The sequence below is a fragment of the Dermochelys coriacea genome, chromosome 5 (assembly GCF_009764565.3).
Source record: "Dermochelys coriacea isolate rDerCor1 chromosome 5, rDerCor1.pri.v4, whole genome shotgun sequence".
In the NCBI taxonomy this organism is placed as follows: Eukaryota; Metazoa; Chordata; order Testudines; family Dermochelyidae; genus Dermochelys; species Dermochelys coriacea.
Genome location: NC_050072.1, coordinates 41,931,415 through 41,946,854, shown reverse-complemented (window position 1 = coordinate 41,946,854; position 15,440 = coordinate 41,931,415). Strand labels below are relative to the sequence as shown.

The window sequence follows — 15,440 nt, the reverse complement described above, 5'->3', positions numbered from 1 at the left end:
TAGGTGGTTTTCCCCGGGTTAAAAAATTCTGGCAAGCTTTTCTTTGAACAGCTGTAGAACTTCTAAGCTTTGGGTAGGGTGGCCTGTGTGACAGTGATGTGCCTTTTGCTGTCCCCATAAAAATCCACCCAAATATGGCCAAATTATAAGACAGAGAAAAATAGCAGTTGGCATATGGTCTAGCTTGCTAGGGCTTAGCTAAAATCTTTAAAGATTTCTTCCTCACTCATCACGCTCGAGATTCTCACAGTTCTTAGTGCTTACCAGGCTGCACATGAACCATTCCCACAAAGTAACTGAACATGTTCCAGCCCATTAAAACTACTATGAGTGGATAGGGCTGTGCATGCATCATCTTCACAGAATGATTAAGCATGCTCCAACTCAGGGTTAGAGGGGCGAAACCACACTTTTACTGTAATGGCCACTCCAGGATGGAAGCACCAGGTAGCATGAAGCAATTTGAATGAAGATGGGACAAAACCCAGACCAGGGGGAGGAAGGGAAAGGACTATACTGAGACAAGGAGTCTGGCAGAACTGGAGTGGGGAGGGAAACTGGGACTGGTTGAGCAAGAAGACTGAGAGCAGAGAGGGAAATGAGAGGGGGATGGGCAGGGAGCAAGGTGGCTGCTGGTGGGAGAAATCACTGAGATCGGAGAAGAAGCTGGGGAGAGACTAGGACTGGCTAGACAAGGAGACTGGGACAGGCTGGGATTAGGAACCAATGGGAGAGGATGAGGGGAGGGGAGGGGAGACAGATCTGAGAAGGAGCTGGGTTGTAGGGGAGAACTGGGACAGGCTAGGCAAAGAGATTGAGACAAGAAGCCAGAGAGGTGCGAGACTAGGAAGGATAAGAAGCCAGAGGCAGGAGACAGATATTGGATGAGGAGCGGGGAACAGGAGATGAAGAATGGGAAACAGAGGGATGGAGGGGAGGAAGAGAAAAACTGATTGGAAGGGGGACCTGGGACTGGCTGGATATGAAGATTAGGACAGGTGTGGGGAGGGAGTTGGGTATCGGTCATCAAGTCCAGATAGGAAGACTAGGACTGGGACAAAAAGCCAGAGTGGGGAAAACACAGCACTGGAGCAGGGACAGGTGTGAAGGGAATAGGGCAGAAGGGGTCAAGCTTAAGGGAAACAAGCAGAAAGTCCACTTTCTGAGTCCACTAGAGCACATTTCTCTCCAAAGTCTGGAATGAAACCCAAGATTCCTAGTCTCACCATTATCCTGATGTCAGCAAATATCTGTGAAACTCATTGCCAAAGTGTGTGTCTAGTACCAATCCACACAGAGGATGACACTCTACCATTGTTATCAGCTACTCCGTTAGCTGTGGTTGCAGAGGTCTGTGCAATGGTTCTAAAGTTCTGATCCTGCTGGTGAACTATGCGAGTGTCAACATGCTTCACAAAAACCTAGGAAATTACATACAAAAAACTACACTAAAAAGAACATTAGCAAGGTTGCAAAGTCAAGCACTCACAAATTAAGAATTGGCAAAAATAAGGTTACCTGTGCAACCTTTATTCAGCCCCCTTGTGCATATGTGTTATGAAACAATCTTTAATTCCATGATGCCGTAGAGGCTGGAATCACTTTTGCCTTCTTTTATCCCCAAAGTGAACCTATTTGTTGTTTTACATTTTTATATTATCATGGCACCGAGATGAGATTCTCCAGTTAGGATCAGGCTAGGCACTGTAAAAATACTTAAGCAACTATTCCTGCCTGAAGATCTTAAATCTAAATTAAACAAAAAGTGGATGTAAAAACCAATGAGGAGGAGTGTGGAGGATGAGGGTAACAATTATAGGATTATGTGGTTACATAGACTAGCTATGCACACATTTTGAAGGATTTGAGGGTTTTTTAAAAAAAATAAAAGCAAAGAGATGTTAATGATATCAGTAATTCCTATCAGCACATGCTTGTAGTTAGATGTTCAACTGTGTGTGTGTGTGCTCTCTTTGTGTTCTCCCTGTGTGCTGCCCCAGCTCTGCACAGACAGCCGGCACAGCAGACCTCAAGCAAACCGCCCAATGACCACAAGATCCATCAAGGTACGAAGGCACCAGGACAAGTTTATTGTTGACAAAGCATGGTACTAGTATCCTGCAGACTCTACCGGACCCTTACTACATGTATGCCCGTAACAATGGACCAGCTCAGTGAATGGCAGGACTTTCCATTTCTCTTTAGGTTAGACAAAGACATACCCTCTGAGATACATTTTTGTACCCAGATACAAACAGGTTATGTACTGCCCCCTGACATGGCTAGTTATTACCCAGCACCTTATACGTGTTGGTTGGATTAAAACAACTCTATTACGTACGTCACCCGGACCTTATCTTTTAGCGGGGACGAGGGTGTGTGTGTATATATGCGTGTGTGTCAGTGTGTTCCTATTATCCTTGGGGAACGTTTTTGTATCATCCTTGATATTGGGAAATTCTGGTACCACTTGATATCAGGATGGGTTTGTGTGAGTACTCGGTGCCTAGCACTTCTTAGGAACGTGTATTTCTCCAGTATCAGCCCTGTTCTTGCCAGATTCTGTGAGCAGGTCCTGCATCTTGCTCTCACCTTTCCTTTATATCAGTAGAGCTTTGACTACTACTTTAGTCCAAGCATCATAGCAGGCCTCTGATACAAGGGCTTAAGTCTCGGGCTCTCTTCCTACTACAACGCATGGTCACATAACTGCATATGTGTGCAGTATATACTAATTTAGATTAATGGAACACAAATAAGAATTCCCATACCAAGCTCCAAGGCTTCCTACAAAACTTAAGACTTCACAAAAAGCACATTATCTTACTTAAATACACAGCCCTTGCCTATACTACTACCATCTGACCCAGCTCAAAACTTAATCATATGTAGCCAATGAATAATCCTATTCAATTCTCATTCCATCCTCTTTCCAAATGCCACAGAAAAATTAATTAATTTCCAATGTGTCCAGAAGATTCAGAGGATTAAGAAATCCAGCCTGTGGTGCATCAGCACAGACAAGCACACTGCAGACTCTAGTGGCCCTCATGGAGAATGTCATACCAGCAGCTCTACTCTTTTACATCAAGTAGCTCCAACTCAGGCACATCTGCTGACCACAACTGTGATAACGTAGCACAACAACAGATGTGTTATCTTAGGTAACGCAGACTTAAAATATTTAGGGCATTAAAAGTTTGTTCCAACAAGCATGAATTCCACATGGTAAGCCCACAAGAGGCAAGTGTAAGTCAGAGAACTCGTGTTATGTGCTCTCAATGTAAAGCTACATATTATGTTCTATAAGAATGGTACAAATACACACTTATCCATAAAATAAGCAGGTTACCACATTTTGGTTTTGCTTCAATTTTTAAATGCTCTCAAAGCGTAGCCCTGAGTACAGCATTTTGTGACAAAATTAGGGGCCAAATTTTGGTGTAGCAAGGTTGTCATTTGAAACAAGAGGTAGCATTCTAAGTACAGATAAAAGAAAAGCAGTATTTGTGGCACCTTAGAGACTAACAAATTTATTAGAGCAATAAATTTGTTAGTCTCTAAGGTGCCACAAGTACTGCTTTTCTTTTTGCGAATACAGACTAACACGGCTGCTACTCTAAGTACAGATAGAAAAACACACCCTTGCATGGGTGCTACGTGGACATTCCATAGCAGCCTTGTGTCTCATAAGACTCCTAGACTGCAAAACCAGTTTACAGTAAATGGCATCACATGATCAGTTAGTGAGCCTGATGATAATCTAGCCATTTTTTTCAGATGCTTCCCTAAACTTGCAAATATTATCTCTCTTAACTGGACTGAGCCTCAATCAGTTACTTTGCATTCAAGTTTCTATAGCTGTTGAGTCATCCATTCCCACTGCAGGCAAAAATCAAACATAAAGGAAACATACAGCTGGGTACCATCTGCATACTACAGATATCACAGCTCATATCTCCTTATTAACTCTCCTCATGGCCAAAGACACATACTTAATATCATAAACAGGGTAGAATCTATTGTACCCTGAATGAGAATCCACGGGGTGGACAAACCATAATAATCTTTTGAGTCCTCTGTATGAAAAGGAGTAATTTCATTTACTTCTGCTAAGGGCTGCAGATGTGTCAACATACCTCAATCACCTGTATCTAAAGCAACAAACAGATCTAATAGGATCATCATGGACACAGTCTTTGTCCAAAGTTAGAAGATAAAACAAATGGCATTGGTCATTTTCTGTATGTCATAAATTTGAGGTCTAAACCCAGATTGATGAGGGTAAAGGAAATATGAAGACTATAAATATTACCATACCTGCTTTGCCTCCTTCTCAATAATCTTTCCCCAAAATGGGATAATTAATACCAGATTGAAGTTGATATAATTGTCAGCATCTTGTGTTAATTTCATGAGTGGAAGCTTCACTACTGACTCCTTCAGAACACCTGGCACTCAACCATAAAATTATGAGATATTGACAATCTCCAAAGGGCCCACTCACCCTCACCAATGGCTTTACAAACCAAGAGGGAGGTGGATCTACATTGTATCCTAGAATAAAGAAATGACAGGAATCCTAATACACTAACAATTGAAGGATAAGTGGCTAAATGCTTGAAAGAGGACGTTTAAGTATACTTAGTCTTAGCTAGTTTTAAAAACCATAGGAGGCTGAGGCCTATCAGAAATATAATAGTAATCTTCATTGGGGCAGAAAGGTAGGACGAATCTTTGTAATATATTAATCTTTTGTGCAAAAGACTGCTGCTTAGATTCTCCTTTAAATTTCAATTGGATATGCTGTTCTTCACTTACCATCCATAATTGTTATATACTGTTGATGTACAATGCGAAACAGTAATTGCATTCAACTCCAGAAATCATGGTATTTCCCCAATAGTATTTTAGTGCTGTTACAAAACTCATTTCTAAAGTGAAACCTAAACTCTTCACCCTCTCCTTGTTCTTAAACCTTTACATTCTGTTATCCAGAAGAGTGTTGCTAAGCCGTTCTGTCAATTTGTTATCATGTAGTCTTTTCCCATAAAGAGGTAGCCTTACAAATAGGGTTACCAGATGTCCTGATTTTATAGGGACAGTTCTGATATGCGGGGCTTTTTCTTATATAGACACCATTGGCCTGTCTCCCACCCCCCAATCCTGATTTTTCACGATTGCTATCTGGTCACCCTACTCACAAAGCACCTTAAATGTGTTAAGACTTGATCTCATCTTGATCTCAGCATAGAGAACCTTCCACCAAGAATATTCTGTCTGCAGGTCACATGAGTTTCACCCTGTGATCTATCAACTGCAGTGTTCCAGTCTAATGTTGAGGCAGAGGTAGCCTCTTAATGTATGCCTATTCTGCCCATGGCAGCAAGCGTCCCAGCACGGGTTGACAAACTTCAGGCTAGCAGTGCTTGCACTAGCATGCTAAAAATAGCTGTGTAGGAAGCGCTTTGAAGTTGTGGCTTGCTCTAGAGCTAACGCTCTGAATTTTTTACTGCGACACTTTAAACCAATGAGCTCCAGTTCAAGTCACAAATTCAAAGCACTATCTACACAGCTATTCTTAGAGCTCAAGCACAAGCACAGCTACCCCAAGTCTGTAGACACGAGCTGGGAGGTTTGTAGACACTCCCTTAGAGAGAATATATAGCTTACACTCCATAATATAAAAAACTTACAGTACAGTATACATGACCGAGTTCTTCTGTTACAAATTCAAACTGACTAAATATATAGGGAAATTTCCAAGATGTTCTCTACAAAATAATTACTTTAGTGGAGCTACACAAGGAAGATACAATGTTCAAAAATAGCTTTGCCTTCTCATTTATTTACATGCTGCACAGTGCAGCATGCTCCTATCAATAAAGCAAAATATGTGAAAAAAAATAAAACCTTAACAAGAAAAACAATCATGGAGCAGCAAATGAAATAGGGCAGAAATTTTGTGGAGAATCTGAGCGTTATTTTTTTGTGATAAAAATAAATAAAAGTAAATAGGGATGAACTAGACTGTAGTTAGTGTACCATACTCTTCACGCATTCAACTCCTGGATAAAGAAATGCTTCCTCTCACAGTCTGCAAATGGCATTTGCTCTTATTCTGGAATAGGAGTGTCTTATTTGCTCTTCTCTTGTGCATAGATATCAGAGCTTTATGCTCCAGTTCCGTAACAGCAGAATAGCCTATATATCAAGGGAGGCTAGGCATTGTAAAATGCCTTCTAGATGACAGGTTGGACATTCTTCCATTACATAAGTAATTGTCTGCAATGCTGCCCCACAGCCACAGTATAGAGAGAAAACCAGGCCAAGCTGGTGCCCAGCTGGGACAACTCTGGATGAGCCAGAGAGTAGTCTGTGAAGCCTGGTCCAGAATCTACAATCAAGTGGATAAGGAGACATGTGCAGCAATAGACTCCTAAATTTACTTAGTGTATTAGACTTTTCCCCTGATGCTTCCACTCTACATGAACATAGTTTTCAGCTCCCTGGTGCACTGATCATCCATGCGTGGTAAAGGGCCAGTGGCACTCTTGTCCAAGAGTGTGTGAGCTGCTGTAGTAAAGGGATGTCAAAAGATCAGCCATGGTATCACACTCCAGTCTGCAAAAGTGGAATTCCTTCTCTGAATACAAGCAGATCTCCAACTTGCATTTTGTGTTGTTTCCTGCCTGAGAATGTGGCATAAGTCAACCCACAGGCCAAATCACACTTGGAGTTGCAGCTAGCAAGGGATGTTAGGAGTAACAAGAAGGATTTCTTCAGGTATGTTTGCAACAAGAAGAAAGTCAAGGAAAGTGTGGGCCCCTTACTGAATGAGAGAGGCAACCTAGTGACAGAGGATGTGGAAAAAGCTAATGTACTCAATGCTTTTTTTGCCTCTGTCTTCACAAACAGGGTCAGCTCCCAGACTGCTGCACTGGGCAGCAAAGTATGGAGGTGACGAGCCCTCTGTGGAGAAAAAAGTGGTTCAGCACTATTTAGAAAAGCTGGACGAGCACAAGTCCATGGGGCCGGATACACTGCATCCGAGGGTGCTAAAGGAGTTGGCAGATGTGATTGCAGAGCCATTGGCCATTATCTTTCAAAACTCATGGCGATCGGAGGAGGTCCCGGACGACTGGAAAAATGCTGATGTAGTGCCCATCTTTAAAAAAGGGAAGAAGGAGGATACTGGGAACTACAGGCCAGTCAGCCTCTTCTCAGTTCCTTGAAAAAATCATGAAGCAGGTCCTCAATGAATCAATTCTGAAGCACTTAGAGGAGAGGAAAGTGATCAGAAACAATCAGCATGGATTCACCAAATGCAAGTCATGCCTGACTAACCTAATTGCCTTCTATGACAAGATAACTGGCTCTGTGGATGAGCGGAAAGCAGTGGACATCTTATTCCTTGACTTTAGCAAAGCTTTTGATACGGTCTCCCACAGTATTCTTGCCAGCAAGTTAAAGAAGTATGGGCTGGATGAATGGACTATAAGGTGGATAGAAAGCTGGCTAGATCATCGGGCTCAACGGCTAGTGATCAATGGCTCCATGTCTAGTTGGCAGCAGATATCAAGCGGACTGCCACAAAGGTCAGTTCTGGGGTTGGTTTTGTTCAATATCTTCATTAATGATTTGGAGGATGGCATAGATTGCACCCTCAGCAAGTTCGCAGATGACATTAAACTGGGAGGAGTGGTAGATGCGCTGGAAGGTAGGGCTAGGATACAGAGGGACCTAGACAAATTAGAGGATTGGGCCAAAAGAAATCGGATGAAGTTCAACAAGCACAAGTGCAGAGTCCTGCATTTAGGACGGAAGAATCCCACGCACTGCAACAGACTAGGGACCAAGCGGCTAGGCAGCAGTTCCGCAGAAAAGGACCTAGGGGTTACAGTTAACAAGAAGCTGAATATGAGTCAACAGTGTGCTCTTGTTGCCAAGAAGGCTAATGGCATTTTGGGCTGTATAAGTAGGAGCATTGCCAGCAGATCGAGGGACGTGATCATTCCCCTGTGTGACTAAGTGGGGGATTTTCTTGTTTTTTTCCAATGGTTTGCATGCAGAGGGGGTGGGACTCAGTTTCCCTGGGTGTTACTGGTCTAATGAGGTGATGGGAGAGGGAGTTTGTTGTTACAGAGGACCGGCGATGGAATTTGGGACCCCAGCCAATGGCCTGGAGAATGGCAATGACTGGGAACCTGGGGACCCGGAGGCCCAGCTCAAGAGTCACAGCCGGTTCTGGCCAGTGAGAGGACAATGGGCTGTGAAAGGAAGACCCCAGTGACCTAACTAGCCGGTTTCAGCCAGAGGGGGCCACAGGACAGAAGAGGGGAGAGGAGGCCCAGGTAACCCGATTTACCTGGAGAAAAGACAATGGACAGAGGTGGGGCTTGGGACCAGTAATATCAGATGCCTAGCTGGGAAGAGAGAGATGCTCGGCTGGAGAGAGAGAGCAGGCAGAGCTCACCTGGACACAGGGGAGCCTTGGATGTGCTGTGCTGAGGGAGGCCAGGCCTGACGGCCCTGAGAGTTTCCTATGCTGTGTTCAAACGCTCAATAAACCCTCCTGATTTACACTGGCTGAGTGTCACTCCAGTCTAGATAACAGGGTTCCATTATTCCGTTTGGGAGTGGAGGCCCTGGGCGTCCAGAGCAAGTGGACTCCCTGAGGGGGCCCACGGCAAGAAACAGGTGTGCTAAGGCTCAGAAAGGTGCGGCTCCAGGAGGTGGAGGGGCTTAACCCCCGAGAGAGAGTAGACACCCGAGAAGGGCTGTCTCACTGAAGGGGGGTTTCCCCCACAGACCGCACTGGCCCAGGAATGGGCATGACCTGGGAGTCCATGATACCCTCTATTTGGCAGTGATGAGGCCTCATCGGGAGAACTGTGTCCAGTTTTGGGCCCCATACTACAAGAAGGATGTGGAAAAATTGGAACGAGTCCAGTGAAGGGCAACAAAAATGATTAGGGGGCTGGAGCATATGACTTAGGAGGAGAGGCTGAGGGAACTGGGATTATTTAGTCTGCAGAAGAGAAGAATGAGGAGGGATTTGATAGCTGCATTCAACTACCTGAAAGGGGGTTCCAAAGAGGATGGATCTAGACTGTTCTCAGTGGTACCAGATGACAGAATGAGAACTAATGGTCTCACATTGCAGTGTGGGGAGGTTTAGGTTGGATATTAGGAAAAACTTTTTCACGAGGAGGGTAGTGAAGCACTGGAATGGGTTACCTAGGGAGGTGGTGGAATCTCCTTCCTTAGAGGTTTTTAAGGTCAGGCTTGACAAAGCCCTAGCTGGAATGATTTAGTTGGGGATTGGTCCTTGTAGTGGGGTAGTCACCCGCTGTTGCCCTGAAGGGTTGAAAAGCCAGCCCTTGGAGAGGACTGGGGGCTAGAAGCTGGGCTGATTGGGGAAGTAGCCGCAGCTGGGCCAGGCTCCAATCAGGGCCCAGCTGGCCCTTATAAAGGCTGGGAGACAGAAGCTCAGGCAGATTCTCTCTGGTTAGACAGGGAGGTGGAGGCAGAGGCCTGGGCACTCACCTGAGGGACCTAGAGTGAGGCAGGGCTGGGGAAAGGCCTCAGGACCTGGGAAGCCCTAGGCCAGCAGCTTCCCAGGCCCATATAGGTATTAGGGTTGCAGAGGGGAAGCCTAAGGGTGGGTAAAGGCAGCCAGTCCACAGCCCTTGTTGCCTGTGATGATTGGCTTATACGCTGCAGTCTGCCCCAGGGTGCAAGGCTAGTCGGTGACTGGCGGTAGCCAAGACTGAGGTGATGTGGGGATAGTGGGTGAGGGTTCCCTGGGGTGGGGGAAACCCAGGGAGTGGGGGTACTGCAAGGGGGGCAGCACCCAAGGCTAGGGCACTGGGTCCTGGGAGGGACCGGGGCCAGTAGAAGGTGCTCTGGGTTGGAAATCAAGCTAATTCCCAAGGACGACCAGCAGGAGGCACCGCCGGGTGAGTCTGAACACTCATAGTCCTGATTTGAGCAGGGGGTTGTACCCTCAGGATGCCCCACAGCATCACATGGGGAACTTATGTTCAGCTTATTATTCATCTCGACCCCCAAATCTTTTTTAGAATCATTGCTTCCCTGGGTAGAGTCCTCCTTCCTGTAAGTATGGCCTACATTTTGTTCCTAAATATATACGTTTACATTTAGTCTTATTAAAACCCTTTTTGTTTGCTTGCACCCCCCATTTACCAACGGATCCAAGCTCCTCTGTATCATTGACCTGTACTCTTCATTACTTACCACTCCCTCAATTTATGTTTTCATCCACGTCATTGATAAAAATCTTAAATATGTAGGACCAAGAACCTCTGAATCTTTGAGGGTATACCCATAACTAGTTTTTGCATTTTTAGGAGGAAAGGATTAAATAAATGTCTTTATTTAAACCTGTTTGCAAGGACTACTTTAGAGGTTAGAGAGATTCCAGCTACATCTAGGAATCATTAATTTCACTGTACTCCGTATGTTTATATAACAGAATTTGTGAAATTCATTCACATACTGTTCGGAACTTTTCCCATTTCTATTGCTGTGTGATATACAAAATTGCACAGGATGAATGATTATGTAGAACATTCAGTTTATGAGAAGATACATAACCAAGAAATTTTTCTTTGTGTTCTTTCACTATTAGCTGTATATTTTACCAGCATTTTTTTAAAGAATTCACAATTTCAATGTATGAAGTTAAGGTTTTCTGTATTACAACTAAACATTTTTCTCCAATATGTTTAAGGAAAATTCACATTTACACATCTGAACAAGTGTATTAATTAGAACTGAGTTTGTATAATTGAAGTTACTTCCAAAAAAATGAATCAGTGTTGCATCACTTTTACATTTTGAATGAGTAATTAGAGCCTCTGGCTCAGAAGAATTTCTCAGTCACTTTCCTATTCAGTATTCTTTAGGAGACAATCATATGTAATATACTTAAATTTCTTTAAGGCATTTGACTTGGTACCCCACAACATTTTGATTAAAAAATAGAATATACAATTAAATGGCCCACATTAAAAATTAAGTGATAAGGTCTCAAGATATAATTATAACAGGGAATCACCTCTGAGTAAGTGTGTTTTAGGAATAAAAATGACTTAATGTTGTATTTATAGATATTGATGAAACCTTAGGAAGAATAAACTGGGTCTTTAATTAAAGGATTTAAAATAATTCAATTCAAAAAGATCCTCCATGAAATTCACTTTGGCTACCTTACATTGCAGTATTAAAGGATCATCCTACAAGGGGGCTTCAAGAGATCTTTCGGGCACGCCCAGTGTGTTTTTAATATTTATCCAAATTCTTAGAAAGTATTATGGTGTCTTAAATGTATACACTTTTTTTAAAAAATATTACTTTATTCTTCCAAAGCTTTTAGCTAGCTTATCTTGTAGATTCTGAAATAGGCCTAGCATAGAGCAGGGCTTGTGTGCTATTATTATTACCCTAGCACCCAGGAGCCCTAGTCATGGATCAGGATCTCCATTGTGCTAGGAGCTGTACAAACACAACAAAAAGATGGTTCCTGCCTGAAAGAGCTTACAATCTAAGTATAAGACAAGAGAATGGATGGGTACAGACAGAGATGGGGAGTACAAGAAACAATGAGATGGCTACAAAGGTCTACTATTAAAATACCATCTTTTAGACAAAGGTATTGGCCCTGTTATAATCCAAGCAAAAGAAAAAATAACATTTAATTTTTTAACATGCATCTAAAATGATTACAGGAGTGACTAAGAACAGAAATAGGAAACATCCATCCCACCACTAGTTTTCAAATCTATGTGGTTAATTCCAAAGACATGAGACCTTCCATCTGATTCTCAGATGTCATTATTCAGTAATCTCAAACATTTCTTCCCATTCCTTTACTGCCCAGTCACTCTGGACAGCTACTTCATAGATGCTGTGCAGCATAATATTGCCTTACTAAGGATGTTAAGCTCTTAGTTGACAGTAAAATTGATGACACACATTGTGGCAGTACCTTTCAGCCTATAGAACCACAAAATGCTATGCAATTTTATCAAGAAATTTGGAAATGATACAGAGAAATCATTTCAGCTGCCACAGAAATGCAGCCATCTTTCAGGTGAAACAAACATGCAACGCCTATTTAGCAATTATAGCAATTTTTAGTAAGCAGCAATTACAAAATTTTAGAATATGAAGTAAAGCATTTGGCTCAGGATACAGAACTTAAAACACTTCTACCTATTTAAAAAACATCATGAGATCTTTGACCAGAACTGGAATAGAGAAAAAATTTTATTTAATGCATCTTCAGTCATATGAAGATCTTCAGATTTCCTTCTAGAAATTTAATACACGAGTGGATTATTCCTACAATTTTGGGACTTTAAAACTATTTTTACCCATAGCCACATCCTCTCTGTTCCTATAGGTTACCATCTCTGTATTACTTTGCTTATTTTTGTACTGTGGCCGCATGCTGTATGCCATGTAAATAAAAAGCATGAAAAATAAACGAAACTACTCTATAAATGTGTAGTACCCGAGCTCCACCTACAGGCTGAAAACAAACTTGCCTAAAGAAATTATTTTAATGATTCACTATTCTAAAGAACCATTAGACCAGACAGGGATCTCTCTCTATAAAACCTCCAACTGATCCTCTCAAGCCTTTAACAAGCAGAGTCCTGACATTTTTAAGGCCAACTTGATGGAATTCTAAAATTGAATTTGATTCCTGATGCACAAGTCTGACATTTTCTATTATCTGGAAGTATGCTTTTGATGTAACCAGCTGTTCTGAACTTAGGAGCTTAGATATGACAGAGTCCAAAAGACTCAGACTTTGGCATTTCCCTTTCATACACCAAATACATAGACAACTTGACAGAATCCCCTCATGCTTCAAACACTAGTGTTGAATTGGATGGTCTTCTAAGTCAGAAGATTCATATACCAAAGGTCTGACACATACTGAAGCAACCAAAATTAGCTTCACCATTCTGAGTATAATTGTATTTACAGGGAGTGGTGCCTTGGATGTTGGTGCCATGAATTTCAGAAAGGGTCTAGTGTTTCCACATTGTTTTCTCTATTCCACTTTCTGACTTATCAAATGGATTTTGTATTAAAAGAAACAAGAAGACAGACCCAACTGACTAGATTTGCTGAAAAGGTTACCCTACTTAGAAGCCATTATTCTGAATAAATTAATTTAAAAGCTCAAAGACTCTGCTTGCATATTTAAATTTTTGATGAGATGAATAACTGATGGAGACCAGATGTTCCTTGGCCCACTAAAATGCTACTAGAACCTCCCACTGAAGTCATGTACTGCTGATTCCACGCCCTGTTTGCTGACAGACAACTCCGGCAGCATTGCCCATTCTGAACAACTGAAGCTTAGACTAGACTAGGCGGAGAAATCTCATGAGACTGTCATATCACTTATTTCCAATACATTCACATGAAGAATTCATTCTTCAAGACAAAATCATCAACCATGATAATGGGCTTGCCATATCATCACACTGGGACCTAAGGCTAATACAAATGAATTTGGATCAAACATGCATTTAATTTCCATGTCAGATTCCTATCAGTTGGAAAATAACAGATTCCAGAATTTAATGCTACTGGTACAGTAAACACGACAGTAATGACAACTGTACACACATACCCATGGCTACTAATGCTTAAAACTGATAGAATCACGCGCAGTATGTAAAGCACCTCTCCAGGGCCAAACATAGGACACAAAGATTCTTCCCAGTGTCCTTATATCTATTCCAAAGACCTTCTTTGTTTGCCATCCCTATACCTGAAGAGATGTTGTTTCCGAAAAATGAAGAGACGCTCTTTGATGTTCCCAGTTCTGGGATGGCTATTTAATGTGGAACAGATAAGGCTGGAAGGCTTAATAATGAATCAGCTAGGTGTGTCAATTTGACAAATTTTCCTGAAAGAAAGAGAATACAGCACTTCTGCTTTAAAAGTAACCTTCAGTAAGTTCTGAGTGTAAATCTTCAGACATTGTTTATACGTCCTATAAGCCATGCATTTAAAAAGAAAAAGAGAGAAGGGCCTGCTTTTAGTGAATTAAGAGAATTTACATCAGTCTCACTGGGTAGTCTTTTGATGCAGGACAATTTTACAGAAAATGTGCAGCAAATTAACATAAAATGAATATGTAAAATCTATAGTTTAAAAGAACTTTGAGTTAAAACCAAGATATCTGTATAGGTTTTGTGGGTTTTTTCCCCAACTAATGGAAGGCTGACTTTCGCTGATATGGATATTAAAAAAATGCTAAATTGGGTTGTTCTAGTTCAAAAAGAATGCAAATTTTTTATTTGGTTAAGTAAATTAATTTACATTGATGGTCACTGAACAAAAAAAAACAATGAATAATTGTAATTCTGCCATGTGTTTTTAAAAAAAAAATTGTTTTTGCTATTTCATGGAACATAACCTACTATGAAAAACATTTCATAAATATTTAAGAAACATTTTGAACTGTTTTGTCAATTTAGAATGTTTTAAATTCATTTTAAATTAATGTCCAAATGTATAATAAATCTTTGTATTTCCTGAGTTTTTCCTACCCTCTCCCAGGCTGCCACGGCCAGCTATACAACTTCCAGCTTCTATGAGGAAAAAAATGTCCTAGTGGCCCAAGAAATGCCATTAAAAGTGACGTGTGTCTATTGCGGGAAGGAATGACTTTTGAACTGCTTCTTTCTTGCTCTGGTAGTTCCCTTCTTCCTAAGGTGTTACCTTACTCTATGGACAGCCAACATCACTTTCAAATATAAGTTACTTAAATAGTTATATTGAAAGCTCACTTCACCCACTGATGTAGCTAGTTCTACAAAAAATACTTTTAAAGTGGCTTCACAACCTTTGGAGTAATTGAGACAGGTGAATGAACAGGATGAGAGTTAAAGGAGAACACCTTGCTCATTAAAGCTCCCCAAGAATCATTGTTAAGAGTGAAAGCTGAACTGAAGGAGGAAAACCAACTATTGTCTGCACTCATCAACAATTTTCTGGTAGCAGGGCTGGGTAAGTTTTTACTTTAATTTCAAAACCTACATTAAGAGCACATAAAACAGTGAAATTTGAAGGAATTTAAGATTGAACTAAAAGCTACTTTTTTGACAATTTTAATTTGTAGTCAACTTAATACACAAATAAGATAGTCCCGTGATAGCTGATTAGTACTTGTGGAGAGAAAATTATTTGGTCAAGAACCGTCAGAGTCCACATTTATTGACATATTTTGAACAATTCCTAATAAGTTTGATATTATCCACCCATAATATCATTTCCCTGTACATCATCTCAGGCACAGATGCTTAAAAGCACATATACATGCACATGTACAACTTGTTCTGATAAATGATAACTGAGGGTTTTTCTTCACTACTGGGGTAAATTGA

At 41.4% G+C, this 15,440-nt stretch overlaps 1 protein-coding gene across 6 annotated transcripts in view; it reads right to left on the bottom strand.

Moving 5' to 3' along the window:
- Nucleotides 1–15,440, bottom strand: part of CWC27 (CWC27 spliceosome associated cyclophilin) — a 207,556-nt gene that overhangs the window by 145,948 nt on the left and 46,168 nt on the right. Inside the window, exon 11 of one of the 6 annotated variants that reach the window (XM_038401705.2) lies at nucleotides 12,018–13,957. The exons of the other annotated variants lie outside the window; for them this stretch is intronic. Within the exon in view, the coding sequence (XP_038257633.1) occupies nucleotides 13,927–13,957 (31 nt within the window). The 3' untranslated portion in view covers nucleotides 12,018–13,926. Of the gene's footprint in view, nucleotides 1–12,017; nucleotides 13,958–15,440 lie in introns of those variants that run through there. 6 annotated transcript variants of the gene reach the window in all.